Source organism: Eriocheir sinensis, chromosome 32, assembly GCF_024679095.1.
Source record: "Eriocheir sinensis breed Jianghai 21 chromosome 32, ASM2467909v1, whole genome shotgun sequence".
Lineage (NCBI taxonomy): Eukaryota > Metazoa > Arthropoda > Malacostraca > Decapoda > Varunidae > Eriocheir > Eriocheir sinensis.
This window is the reverse complement of record NC_066540.1, coordinates 14455643-14470434: the sequence shown is the minus strand read 5'-3', so window position 1 is coordinate 14470434 and position 14792 is coordinate 14455643. Positions and strand designations below refer to the sequence as shown.

At 45.0% G+C, this 14792-nt stretch overlaps 1 protein-coding gene across 1 annotated transcript; it reads right to left on the bottom strand.

Moving 5' to 3' along the window:
• Nucleotides 1-3539: 3539 nt before the first annotated feature.
• On the bottom strand, nucleotides 3540-14234 carry LOC127006203 (replication factor C subunit 4-like). Its single transcript, XM_050875782.1, has 10 exons — nucleotides 14084-14234; nucleotides 12030-12169; nucleotides 10430-10508; nucleotides 9369-9466; nucleotides 9078-9176; nucleotides 8344-8540; nucleotides 6814-7005; nucleotides 5719-5834; nucleotides 4733-4816; nucleotides 3540-3816 (listed from the first exon to the last, which is right to left on the bottom strand). The coding sequence occupies exons 2-10, from the start codon at nucleotides 12146-12148 to the stop codon at nucleotides 3721-3723; spliced, it is 1080 nt and encodes a 359-aa protein (XP_050731739.1). The 5' UTR covers nucleotides 12149-12169; nucleotides 14084-14234; the 3' UTR covers nucleotides 3540-3720.
• Between the last annotated feature and the right edge of the window lie 558 nt (nucleotides 14235-14792).

Here is a 14792-nt window from a genome sequence, read left to right as displayed (position 1 = left end):
ACAAAACAGTATTACTCAACAGATTCCTTCCTATACTCGAGCGGATGTCATGAACGGATTTTTCAGAGTTGGCGCAAGACGCTGGGAGAGTTTTCTGATGATGTTCAAAAGAGGAGGTTCGATCCTGTTCTCCGTGGTTGAATTATTTGTTTGTGTGATCGAGGCAAATGTAGGGCTATTAGATTATAAGGTTTCAAGGTCTTCACGATACGTTATCTGCGTTGGAAGCGAAAACATCAGTATTTAGAGTTTGACATAAATAGATAAATAGATAGAAAGAGGAATAGAGAAAGACGGATAGATAGATAAATAGACGGATAGATAGATAGACACCTGCCAGCTGGAGTTTATCAATTACAATAACAGCCTCTCTCTCTCTCTCTGGATAGATAGATACATATATAAAGACAGATGGACACCTGGAGTTTCTTAATCACAATAACATCCTCTCTCTCTCTCTCTCTCTCTCTCTCTCTCTATGAAGGCATTCCCTCTTGCATAACCTTGAAATCCCATAAAAAACAACCATATGTTATCCATGTATTGTTTGTCCGTCTGTCTGTATGTAGCTGTGTCTGTCCGTGTAGGCTACATCTATGTTCGTCTGTTTGCCTTTCTGAGTGTCTGAACGTTTCTGTGCATCTCTCTCTCTCTCTCTCTCTCTCTCTCTCACCATCACTGAACTGTTATACTACTTGGTTCCAATAAGGGCTTTAGAAACTGCAGGAAGTAGGGGCATTGTTCACTGTCAGACTCGTGATTGATGCACCGTAACGTTTTTCCTTCCTCCTCATCTAATCAAAGAGCTATGACACGACGCGACACACGTCACGCAGCAGCACGAGTGAGCACTGCCTATGTCTGGTGGTCAGCCGGACGGAGAGGGAACGTGTCGTGTGAATACGCAACCATTTTTTTTTTTTATGTTTTAGCCTGTGGTGCTGGTGGGCTTTCTTGGCGGGGCTTGGAGGACAGCATGTGAGTAGTTTGAGCCCACTCGGCGATGACTGGAACTTGTCAGCCTGTACCGGCGGGCGGGGTTCGAACCTGGGACGCCGCGCCCAGGTTTAGGTCCAATTGTACATGTACTCGTACTTAAGTACACAATATCATGTACCTGTACTTGTACTCTGGATCAAAAGTACATAAGCACTTGTATTTGTATTCGTACTCGGACTCCAATAAAGTACTCTATATTTTACGAGTACTTTTGAGTACAACCAAAAAATGCAAACGTGTGACTGGTGTGGTGTTTGACGACCTGCATGGGGGAGGTGAGGCCAGGGTAAGGGATGAACAAGTGTGTCCTAAGCTTGGCCTTGGGGAGGCCAGGCCCTGGGGTGAGGTGACACTGAAGTTATGTGAGGTGACTCAGGGGAAAGAGGTGTGGGCAATTTGTCACTTGTCAAAAGCAAAAAAGCAAAAAAATCTTAATTAAATCAGTAAAAAGTAGGTACTTGTACTTGGATTCGAGTACAGCACAAAATAAATCTTACTTGGACTCGAGTTTAGCTGTGAAAATGAGTTACTTGCACTCGTGCTTGTATTAGTGACATCGAAATGTAATCGTAGGTACTCGGAGTACAAAAATGTACTTGAACCCAAGCCTGCCGCACGCTGACCACTCAGCCACCGCCTCCCCGGCGGCGTAAACCCGGAGACCTGCCTGTTGGATCCAAAATGGATCGTGTGAATCGGCCCTTCTACAATGCCGCATGGCGGTGACCACGCGGGGCGCAGGGCAGACTGCTGGCAGCCGAGTAGTGAGTAGGGCAGTGCAGGGATTCCCCTTAAGGTCCGCATGGGTGAGGAGTAATATTGCGGAGAAGGCAATCAGACAAGCGATGTAACTGGCGTCGTTGGCATAGCTTCGTATCCGATGTGAACAGTCTCCCTGAAAACGACAGAAGCGATTGTTGAGTCACGTGACGGCATAGCGGGCGTAGAGTACCTTCGCTCCGGTGTGAACTACAGGCCATAATTTCTGGGGGCGCCAGGAGGGCTATAGACCCCCAATGTTTTCAAATTGACCCTAAAAATGCTAAATCTAAAGTAAATTTCCCCCAGCTGCGCATGCTTTCTTCGCTCGACCCCTCCCCCCCCCACACACACACATGAACCTATGATCGATGCCCTTTAGCCCCCCAAAAATATCTGCCAAAATTACGAGCCTGCTACCTCTATACGACGGCACGCAGCCCATCGCTGCGCCCCTTCATAACGCTTCCCGTGTATCGGGATATGATGACTGTACGCCAATCACGTAATTTTTTTTTGAGAATGGTAATATATATAACATTTTCGCCTCCATGCTAAAAGAAGAAAAGAAGAAGAATGCCGACCACTGCCGCGCAGCCACGACACGCTCTGGCCATGCACGACGATCACGGTGCCCAAGGCCTTGTCGATGCCGATCTCTTTCCGTTCCCGACAATGTTGTGTATTGCAGCATGGCTAACACACGGAGAAGTGTCACAAAACAAATCAGGTCAGCTAGCATTCCCACGCAGTGTCGTAAGATTTCTGTTTCCTGAAGCACCAGCAGGTCTACACCTCGCTAGCTGGGCCAGCGGGTCACCAATCCATAGCAAAATCCAGACACAACATGTTTCCTTATTCTGCACAAAACAAGGTCAGTGGAGGTATCGTAAGGAAACACTAGAATAATGTGTTCAGGGTGTAAGGTGCTCATTCATACCAGCTGCTTGAAAGTGTCATGGGGTATACGCGTTGTGCCCTGGTGTCATAAGCATACTCAGAGAGAGAGAGAGAGAGAGAGAGAGAGAGTTCCATTAATGGCTGTGTATTGAGATAATTAGAAAATGTGTGTGTGTGTGTGTGTGTGTGTGTGTGTGTGTGCAAAAAGTAGGTTAATTTAAAGGGAACTAAAGATTTGATTCATCGTCTTTATTGATCATGACAATCCATCTCTTTTTAGTTATATATAATAATAGTAAAAAAATAATAAAAAAAACAAACAAACATTGAGCTCAGTAGCGCAGTATTTAGCATGCTCGCCTCACAACTGAGAGGTCCCAGGTTCGATTCCTTGGCAAAGTGGAGATGGATGGGCACTGGGCAGGCTCCTTTAACCCGGTAGCAGCGACGGGCCAAATTTGTGGCTTTACCGTGTAGCAGCAACGGGCCAAATTTGTGCCATGATATAAACCCCCCAAAAATAGATGATACATAATCTGATCACAAATGCTTTGATATATATTATGAAATGGTTCGTGTGAGGGGTGATTTTTTCTCATTTTTTCTTGCTTGGAGGGACCATTCAGAAACATGATCCCTGCTGCTACCAGGTTAATCCGGTGCCCCCTGTCCACCCAGCAGTGAATGGGTACCGGGTGTCAGTTGGGGGTTGTGTATCGCCTCCAGGGTGTGTGTGTGGGGATGGGGAGGTTTCATCCATTCACAGACACTCGACGATCTTTCAGGGAAGCTACTTCCTGGTAACCATGACTACTTTTATGCTGTCTGTGAGGATGCTATACCTATGTTTCTCTGCCTCCATTTGTTTTTACTAAGGCCCGACACATTTATCAAGTTTTTGACCCTTAGATGGCAGTGTATATAGATGGTCCAAAATTGTCAGTCAGTTTTGTATGGCAGAAATATAACAATACTTTCAGATTGCAGTAGAATATCATATACCACATACCAGGGTGAATGAATGGCACACACACACACACACACACACACACACACAGAGCCTCATTTCTTGTGACACAGTTGCTGCATTACAACACAACACAGGTCCATCAGTTGCAAGAATTCATCCCCGCCGTCCATGAGGTGATGCTCGCACACCTAGAAGACAACAGACACTAATAGTAGTAGTAGTAGTTGTAGTAGTGACAGTAGTAATAATTGTAGGAACAGCAGACATAGTAGAAGTAGTAGGTATAGTCAATTTTATTCCATCAGTCCACTCGGAATTGTGGATGTGGGACCTGCACATTGTTACCCTCAACCCCTCTTATAACCGCAAACATGCTTCTTTGCATTGATAATACGTATACCGAACTAGCATACAAAACACAGACTTGTTCAAATAGCATGGTCGGATCACACTCAAATGATTTATAGCCTTTGAAATACCTTTAATTCATCTCATTTCGGATACATAAAATGATATCTGGCTCTGCGATTGTCTCAACATCAGGAATTTTGATAATTTGTTGCATGTAAATAACAATGGTAATATTCAAAATAGCCTAGCAATACATTATCTACTATTTCCAGTTATTTTGAATATTACTCGTTATTTACAAGCAGTAATTATTAAAAATACCCTTTGCGCTTGAAGAGCCAGATGTCTTTTCATGTACCTGATATGAGATGAATTATAGGCATTTGAAAAGCCACATATCATTCAAGCATGACCTGACTATACCGTTTGATACAAGCTTGTCTTTTTGTGTGCTTGTATGGTAGACTATTGACGCAAATCGGCATGTTTGGGATTTATAAGGGCTGAATTTTGGGGGGATACATAAACATTCAAATATATTACTGAAAAATTAGCTTGACTATCTATCATAACAACTGATTTTCATGCACTCACAAACCAGAAAGGCGCAGGTATACCACATCTATCAAAATTCCTGCTATGTTGATGCACAGATGAAATGCAACCGACTATAGTAGTTTGCTAAGGTATGACTGATAATAATGATCATAATACCAACAATAACAAACAATTACAAAAACGACCCATACTCACGGCTAATTTCTGGCAGATGGTGGCTTTCTGGAGGTCCTTCAGAGCAATGTGGAAGACTATCTTGTCATGTAGCTGGCTCATGACCTATGGCGGGAGTGGTTGAAGTAATAGTAGTGGTAGTAGCAGTAATAGTAGTAGTAGTAGTAGTAGTAATAGCAGCAGCAATAACAGTAGAAGTATTAGTATTAGTAGTAGCAGTGGGAGTAGTAGTAGTAGTAGTAGTGATAGTAATAGGGGTGAGGGCTCCATTCTCCTCCTTTCTCAGAGCTACAAAATAAGAAAAGGTGAGGCTTAACCCCTAAAGGACAGGTAACCGAAGCAACAAGACAGCAGCTAGGTGGGCATCACACAGACACCTGGGGCCGTATTACAAGTTGAATCCGAGAAGTTTCAGGTCCCTACAAAGGCCGGTTTAGGGGCCGTATTACAAGTCCAATCCTAGAAGTTTCAGGTCCCTACAGAGTTATTGATCCTGAACTCTGTAGGGACCCGAAACTTCTCTGATTGGACTTGTAATACGGCCCCTAAACTGACCTTTGTAGGGACCCAAAAGTATTTTTTTTACAACAAAGGAAACAGCTCAAGGGTACAAAAAAAGGAAACAATAATAAAAAAAAGCCTGGTACTCACTGCTCCCAAAAAGAATCCAAAGAGGCGGCCGAAAGAGAGGTGTCCTGATACACTTCTTGGGTCTGACTTCTAACACGGCCCCAGGTTGCAATCATGAGTTAAACGTATGTTGCGTGTAACAGTGCCACACTCATGTCTCTAACACATATACTTAGGGGAATATGATTGCTTGAAGTACAGGCATTAGTGACTTGAAACACCTGCAAAGAGTGACTGCCTGAAGGGGTCTGAGTAGGGGGGTTTGTGAGTGTCTGTGTGTCTGAGAGGTTAAGGGAAGGGTCGAGTCTTGCGGAAAATGCGAGGATGGTAATAATGGGGAAAGAAAAACTAATTCCATCTCTCTCTCTCTCTCTCACCTGGCTGGCAGAATACCCCTCGGTCAGAAGGCATGACAAATTTTTCTGTATTTCCTCGTAAGAATTTTTGCTGCAGATCTCGACGAGGCCATCAATGAGGTCTTCTGGCACCTTACCTGTGTGTGAGAGAGAGAGAGAGAGAGAGAGAGAGAGAGAGAGAGAGAGAGAGAGAGAGAGAGAGAGAGAGAGAGAGAGAGAGAGAGAGAGAGAGAGAGAATTCATTATTTTTCTCACTAATCATATTTTTCTCCCCTCCAAAATAACCCTTCAATTAACCCTCACCTTCTTTCCTTAATTCCCTTCCTTTCCCTCTCCCTTCGCACCTTGCACCCTATCATCCCATATCATCAATCTTCATCCAATCATCTATACTTTTCACCCCATAAAATGCCACCAGCACATCTCCCTTCCCTGCACACACCCCTCTACTTTTTTTTATTTTATTTACAGCACGAGGGAGGCAGCTCGAGGTCAAAACACAAAAACATAAACAAAAAGACCCACTAGACACTGAACAAAAGATATGTGAATGAGAGGCTTGAAGAGACCCTATGTACTATCCCTTACTCAAACATTCACATATCCCTATCCTCCTATCCCACCTACCAACACAGCACCTCTTCCTGATACCCAGCTCTTCCTTATCCTTCCCTTATTATTACAGTCCCTCCCTGATACCCAACCCTTCCAGCATATCCTCATCCTGATACCCAGCTCTTCCCTTACCCAACCCTTTCCTGTCCTTCCCCTATCAGTACCCTCCTCTTTCCCACCCCTTCCAGAGTTCCTACACATCCCTATCCTTCCCCTACCATCACAGAACCCTTCCCCCTTTCTCACCCCTACCAAAGTTCCAGCACATCCCTATCCTTCCTCATACCCACCTCTTCCCTTTCTCACCCCTTCCAGCACATCCCTATCCTTCCCCTACCATCAAAGCACCCTTCCCCATATCCCCCTCTTCCCTTTCTCACCCCTTCCAGCACATCCCTATCCTTCCCCTACCATCACATTCTCACCCCTTCCACCCCTTTATCTCCTCTTCCCATTACACCCCATCCAAAACCCATGGCAAGACACCCCAACACCCCTTACCGGTAATCTCCATCACATCACCCTTGCGCACAGTCTCCCCAGAGCGCAGGCGGCCAGTGGATTGGAGGGAGGTGATGGCGCGTCGCAGATCCCCCTCGGATGTCTCGATGAGGGCCTCCAGCACACCCTCCTCGCACTGCACACCCTCCATCTCGCTTATGTGGGTGAGGCGCTCTACTATGATGTCATGGGCTGTGGGTGGGAGGTGTGGCTTAGTGTGGGGGGGGAGGGGGGGATTGGGTGGGTAGGAAATGCAAATAACCTTCTCTTACACATCATCTGCACCCCTCCTATAGGAAACCAACAACCCCCCAAACCCTCAATGCAGGGCTCTGAGCTCAAACAACCTCTCCCAATACCATTTAAACCCCCTTACAGATCTCTTAACCCCTCCCGTAGGATCCTAATAACCCTAAACAAACCTCTTTAGCAACCCCACTAACACTCAATGCAGGGCTCTGAGCTCAAACAACCTCTCCCAATACCATTTAAACTCCCTCACAGATCTCTTAACCCCTCCCGTAGGACCCTAATAACCCTAAACAAACCTCTTTAGCAACCCCACAAACACTCAATGCAGAGCTCTGAACTTAAACAACCATAAAATTGAAATCTGACAGACAGCCCCAGCACAGAGAGTAAGTTTTAACCTAACACATTCCTCCCACAGCCCTCTCAACTCCCCCATACTCACAGAGCGGCCTAAATCTGAACTTGGAGCATCGGGAAGTCAATAGTAAGGGGTCTGAACCTAACACAATACCTCCCACATCCCTCCTTCAACCACCTCATACTTACAGAGCTACCCAAACCTAAATTTAGAGCATCAGGAAGTCAAGCCTTTCCCCATAAAATTGAAATCTGAGAGACACCTTCCCACACAAAGAGTAAGAGTCTGAACCTAACACATCCCTCCCTGAGCCCTTTCAACACCCCCATACTTACAGAGCTACCCGAACCTAAACTTAGAGCATTGAAAAGTCAAGCGTTTCCCCATAAAATTGAAATCTGAGACACCTTCCCACACAAAGAGTAAGAGTCTGAACCTAACACATCTCTCCCTGAGCCCTTTCAACACCCCCATACTTACAGAGCTACCCGAACCTAAATTTAGAGCATCAGGAAGTCAAGCCTTTCCCCATAAAATTGAAATCTGAGAGACACCTTCCCACACAAAGAGTAAGAGTCTGAACCTAACACATCCCTCCCTGAGCCCTTTCAACACCCCCATACCTACAGAGCTACCCGAACCTAAATTTAGAGCATCAGGAAGTCAAGCCTTTCCCCATAAAATTGAAATCTGAGAGACACCTTCCCACACAACGAGTAAGAGTCTGAACCTAACACATCCCTCCCTGAGCCCTTTCAACACCCCCATACTTACAGAGCTACCCAAACCTAAACTTAGAGCATTGAAAAGTCAAGCGTTTCCCCATAAAATTGAAATCTGAGAGACACCTTCCCACACAAAGAGTAGAGTCTGAACCTAACACATCCCTCCCACAGCCCTCTCAACTCCCCCATACTCACACAGCGGCCTGAATCTGAACTTGGAGCATCGGGAAGTCAAGGGCTCAATGATTCTGGTCACATAATTGCAGATGAGGCAGAAGCGAGTGGACCGTGACTGGGTTTCCATGGTCCGCCGCAGTGCTGCCTGGGCGGCCCGCGTCATGCTGTCCGCCTCGTCCAGGATCACAATCTTGTAGGACGGGCACGGCCGACCACTGTGGGAGGGAGGAATGGTGGCGGTGGTTAGTGGTCAAAGGGTGTTGAGTGGGTGAGTGAGGGCAGGGTCGGACTGGCCTACGTGCCCCTGGGCCTTGGACTTAACCCATGCTAATTCATATAATAATGACAGTAACTTTAGCTTATATAGGCCCGGGCCCCCTCCAGCCACTAGATAGCATGGCCCCCTTAAACACCCCAGTCCGACTCTGAGTGAGGGCTACTGTATGTGTGTCTGTCTCTTGGAGGGTGTGTGGGGAGGACATGGGCAGAATAGGGAAGGACACACAGGCGGATATTCCAAAATGCTTCCTCCTCTTGTATCAGCTATTTACAAAGGCCGAAAAGATGTTTAATCGGGTTCTAATGAGTATTCTTTTAGGTTTACGGTATAGAAGAAGAGTCAAACTACAACCAGGGACATAAAACTACTTCTGGAAATGCCCCAAACTCTTACGAAAGCCTTGTCAAATATGAGAACTTGGGCGCTGACGTGTTTCATAATGCGTCCCTCAGACACAGACAAACAGACGTACTCAGGCCTGGTGGCAGAGACGGTGGTTTGAGCGAATTTCTTGATCTTCTCCCGAACGACTTGAATTCCTCGCTCATCTGACGCGTTGAGCTCCAGCACCCTGGGGAGATGAATTAATTGGTAGATCGACCAGTAAATAAGACAGACAGATCGACAAATTAGAAAAAGATAGACAAATAATTAGACAATATATACTTCTTTACTACTACTACTACTACTATTGCTATTACCACCCCACAACACTTCTACAACTCTTACTACTACTACTACTGTTACCACCACCAGCACACACCTCTGCCTGAACATGTCACCAAACAGCTGCCTTGCCGCTGCTAATATTGTTGACGTCTTCCCGGTCCCTGGCGGCCCGTAGAAGAGCAGGTTTGGTAACTGTGAGCACGGGGAAAACAATAAATAATAATAAAAATAACAACAATAATAATAATGATGGTGATGATAATGGACAAGCGAGGGAATACTTGAATATTTATATCTTTTCTTTTTTTGTAAATCGGAACGTATTATCTTTTCTCCGCTCTGGAAAACTCAGATGCAGAGGAGACCAAGCTTAAGGGGCTATTACACTGGGCAAATTTTCCGTGGATCTTCAGTCAAACCACGATTTCCGCTGGCGTGGTTCTCATTTGTTTCTTGTTATTGCTGCTGATGATGATGGTGAGTTATACCGTCTTCCTTTGGTGATATCTACCGTAGCTTTGGAAGATCGTGGACACGTCAGAAAACCACGGAAATAGGAGAACCACGCCAGCGGAAATCGTGGTTTGAATGAAGATCCACGGAAAATTTGCCCAGTGTAATAGCCCCTTTACTTTTCATGGATGAATTTAATTTCCTCACTGTAAACTTCAGCAATATAAAATGTGACTGCATAAAACACCCACACCCATCCACACACACACACGCGCACACATGTACATACCCATACAAAGACACCCACCCACCCACATGCAAATATCCACACAAAGATACACCCATCCACACCCACATTTAACCTGGTAGCAGTGACGGGCCAAATTTGTGGCTTTCCCGTGTAACAGCGACAGGCCAAATTTGTGGTTTTACCGTGTAGCAGCGACGGGCCAAATTTGTGCCATGATATAAATCCCCCAAAATTGATGATACATAATCTGATCACAAATGCTTTGATATATATTATGAAATGGTTTGTGTGAGGGGTGATTTTTTCTCATTTTTCTCGTTTGGAGGGACCATTAAGAAACATGATCCCCGCTGCGACCAGGTTAACTCAAATCTTGGATACAAGTTACTAACACAAGGTAAATACACAGCCAGACATGGTAACAATTATTGAAGGTGGCACAGCATACTTACATCAGCTCCTTGCAGTGTCTTCTTGAGCACTGCCACCACCTCCTCCTGATAGGCCACCTCCTCTACTGTGCGGGGGCGGCTGTGGGAGTGAGGGAGAGGGGAAAAACAATGTTATATCCTCTATTTAAGGATGATTATGTTAAGTCAGTATATAGTAGTAGTAGAAGTGATAATCCTCAGTCCCTTCAGAATCACTTACTATAGTCTGTTCACTTTACTTAAGTCTGACCCAAGCTGACAACATAAACCTAAGCGCGTTCGTAAGTACAGTGCAGATTAGCAGAAAGTGATGTGTGAGATAAACACAAACAGAGGTTAAAGAAAACTTGGAAGCCATAACAGTACCCAATCAGCACTCAGCTTGCAAACACGCTTAGGTTTATGTTGTCAGCTTGGGTCGGACTTACGTGAACAGACTGTAGTACTAACACAACATTCCCTTTCTTTACTTCCCACTCCTTTTTCAGTCCCTTCAACATCACTTACCAACACCATTCTTTTCTTTATTTCTACGCCTCCCTTCCCCAGGCCCTTCAGCATCACTTAATAATACTAATACTGCAATCCTTTTCTTTACTTCCCACTCATTTCCCAGTCCCTTCAACATCACTTACCAACACAACATTCTTTTCTTTATCTCCCACGCCTCCCTTCCCCAGGCCCTTCAGCATCACTTAAAAATACTAATACTGCATTCCTTTTCTTTACTTCCCACTCATTTCCCAGTCCCTTCAACATCACTTACTAACACAACATTCTTTTCTTTATTTCCCACGCCTCCCTTCCCCAGGCCCTTCAGCATCACTTAATAATACTAATATTGCATTCCTTTTCTTTACTTCCCACTCATTTCCCAGTCTCTTCAACATCACTTACTAACACAACATTATTTTCTTTATTTCCCATGCCTCCCTTCCCCAGGCCCTTCAGCATCACTTAATAATACTAATACTGCATTCCTTTTCTTTACTTCCCATGCCTTTCCCGGTCCCTTCAATATCACTTACTAACAACATTATTTTCTTTATTTCCCATGCCTCCCTTCCCCAGGCCCTCCACCATCACTTAATAGAACTAATATTGCATTCCTTTTCTTTACTTCCCATGCCTTTCCCAGTCCCTTCAACATCACTTACCAACAACATTCTTTTCTTTATTTCCCATGCCTCCCTTCCCCAGGCCCTTCACCATCACTTACTAATAGAACTAATATTGCATTCCTTTTCTTTACTTCCCTTGCCTTTTCCGGTCCCTTCAACATCACTTATCAACAACATTCTTTTCTTTATTTCCCATGCCTCCCTTCCCCAGGCCCTTCAGCATCACTTAATAATACTAATACTGCATTCCTTTTCTTTACTTCCCACTCCCTTCAACATCACTTACTAACACAACATTCCTTCTCTTTACTTCCCACTCCTTTCTTCCCCAGGCCCTTCAGCATCACTTAATAATACTAATACTGCATTCCTTTTCTTTACTTCCCACTCCCTTCAACATCACTGACTAACACAACATTCCTTCTCTTTCCTTTCCACTCCTTTCTTCCCCAGTCCCTTCACCGTCACTTACAAATGCAATGTTCCTTTGTTTCACTCACTATTTCTCAACCCACGGTGCAGGTGCCTTCCTTCCACCGGCTTTCTCTTTCCCCGCCGCGCTGGTGCTTGGACCCGCCCCACCAGGTCCGAGCTTGCCTGTCTTGAGGAACGCGTGCATGGTGATCCAATGTGCGTACACCTGGAATGCACACAAGGTTGTAATACACACAAAAACAGAAAAAATACAGATGAATAGTTTGGGTGGTTTATATTTTTGGCATGGCAAGTTTTCAAAGTTTGTGCATGTGTGTGAGTATGTATGAATGTGTGTGTGTTTAACCCAGTAGCAGCGGAGATCATGTTTCTTAATGGTCCCTCCAAGCAAGAAAAAAAAATAGATGAATGGAATGCAATAACAAATAAAAATGAGTGCCAGTAGTTAGTGTCACACATTTTTTAATACACATGATTTCCAAGGTGGATAGTGGCTGACAAGACAACCACATCTGCACCGTCTGCTCCGGAAGTATGTGTCATGCATTATCGTATTGTTAGCTGCGCAAGGTGATGAATCCTGCCTTATTTTTTTCATCAACGACTGGCTCACTGGTTCATTGTACTGTGCAAGGGTTGTCGTACCAGCAGGATGCAGCCTCCCATATTCATAAGCTACCTGCACGGTGTTGGGGCTGTATGGAGACAAAAAGGAAACGGAAAGAAGAATGGTAAAGTTGGCAAAAGTGTTCCTCGCGCAGTGCTGGGAAAAAAGGGCACAAATGTCTGAATAAGTGAATATAAGTGGCTTTATTTCAGGTTAGAGAATAACATAACGCTGAAAAGAAAGTTGTGTGAATAAGAAGGGAGGAACGAGAGGAGGAGGACCTAAGAAGCGATACAAAGCGTTACAGGTCAAAAGAAGAAGAAGAAGGCTGGGGTCAGGGCAACCAGGTAAGAGAATCCGTACTTGGCCCAGTAAATTTTCCTCCAATTCTGGTGATAAAATTATTTTTTTGATAGCGTTTGATGCATTTCAAATAATTCTGACATTTGGCATTTTTGCAATTCACTAAACATAATTTGTAATGTTCATAAGGAGGAGACCCAGGATTAGATATTTGAGACAATGTTAAAGAGGAACGTCTAAAATACCGAGCCCATAACAAAGCTACCCCTGGCCACGTCTAAACCTACCAAGCCCATGACAAGGCTACCCCTGGCCACGTCTAAAACTACCAAACCCATGACAAAGCTACCCCTGGCCACGTCTAAAACTACCGAACCCATGACAAAGCTACCCCTGGCCATGTCTAAAACTACCGAGCCCATGATAAAGCTACCCCTGGCCATGTCTAAAACTACCGAGCCCATGATAAAGCTACCCCTGGCCACGTCTAAAACTACCGAACCCATGACAAAGCTACCCCTGGCCATGTCTAAAACTACCGAGCCCATGATAAAGCTACCCCTGGCCACGTCTAAAACTACCGAACCCATGACAAAGCTACCCCTGGCCACGTCTAAAACTACCGAACCCATGACAAAGCTACCCCTGGCCACGTCTAAAACTACCGAGCCCATGACAAAGCTACCCCTGGCCACGTCTAAAACTACCGAACCCATGACAAAGCTACCCCTGGCCACGTCTAAAACTACCGAACCCATGACAAAGCTACCCCTGGCCACGTCTAAAACTACCGAACCCATGACAAAGCTACCCCTGGCCACGTCTAAAACGACCGAGCCCATGACAAAGCTACCCCTGGCCACGTCTAAAACTACCGAACCCATGACAAAGCTACCCCTGGCCACGTCTAAAACTACCGAACCCATGACAAAGCTACCCCTGGCCACACATTCCTGACACTGACGCACATCGCTTAAAATAATGTTAAAGATGACAAAAACATATACATAACATCCTCTCCTCTTCCCCCCTCGACCACAACATCTAATAACATCTTTTATAAACCTTTCCAGCCACGTCCTACACTTCATCTTGGCCTGAGAGTAAAGAACGGTGTGATCTGACGTGTGGCTATGCAGTAAATTACGATTCGTCGTGTAAATACAGGCAAATTTGCGAAATCCTGAAGGCCCGCTGTTCCCTCCCTACCTGTGTCCTGTTCCCGCGCTTTGGGGTACTTGAACTTGAACTTGAGGTCGGGAGTCACCTACACGGTTACACCCTTCAGGATTTGCACGGAGTCAACCAATCCAGTTATATTAGAGATCCTGAGTGCCACCAACACAGTCTCGTATTATTAAACACTTCGGCTCCAAAGCACACATATTTGACAGGGCTTTCCTAGGAGTTGTGGGCCTTTCCAGGGGTAGTTTTATGACCCTGATGGTAGTTTGACCCTTCTTCTGTACCATGAACCTTGAAAAACCACTCATGAGATCCCGATTAACCTCCTTTTCGACCTAAGGAAAGCGTTGATGTGAGAAGAGAGCGTTTGAGAATACCGCCAACAGTCTTTGCTCTCAACCTCAACTCAGCTGGATGATTGATTGATTGATAGTTTATTGTCGCAGGTAAACAACAAGGGAGAAGGGAGAACCATGCCATCCCAACCCCCAGGCAGGGTAGAATGTGATTATATAACTACTAAAAAACAAAAAAAAGTAGTAATACATGTTTGGGTAGCACCATGAAACTAAAAAGATACAATCGTCAACCATGGACTTCTATCTTCCTCTGTCCCTCGCAGCTCTCACTAATGAACTGCTCACAATTCTAGCATCACACAAGTTTATCCTTTTAACACCATATACATTCTATAGCACCATATAAATTCCTTACATCATTCCTCCTCGTGCCA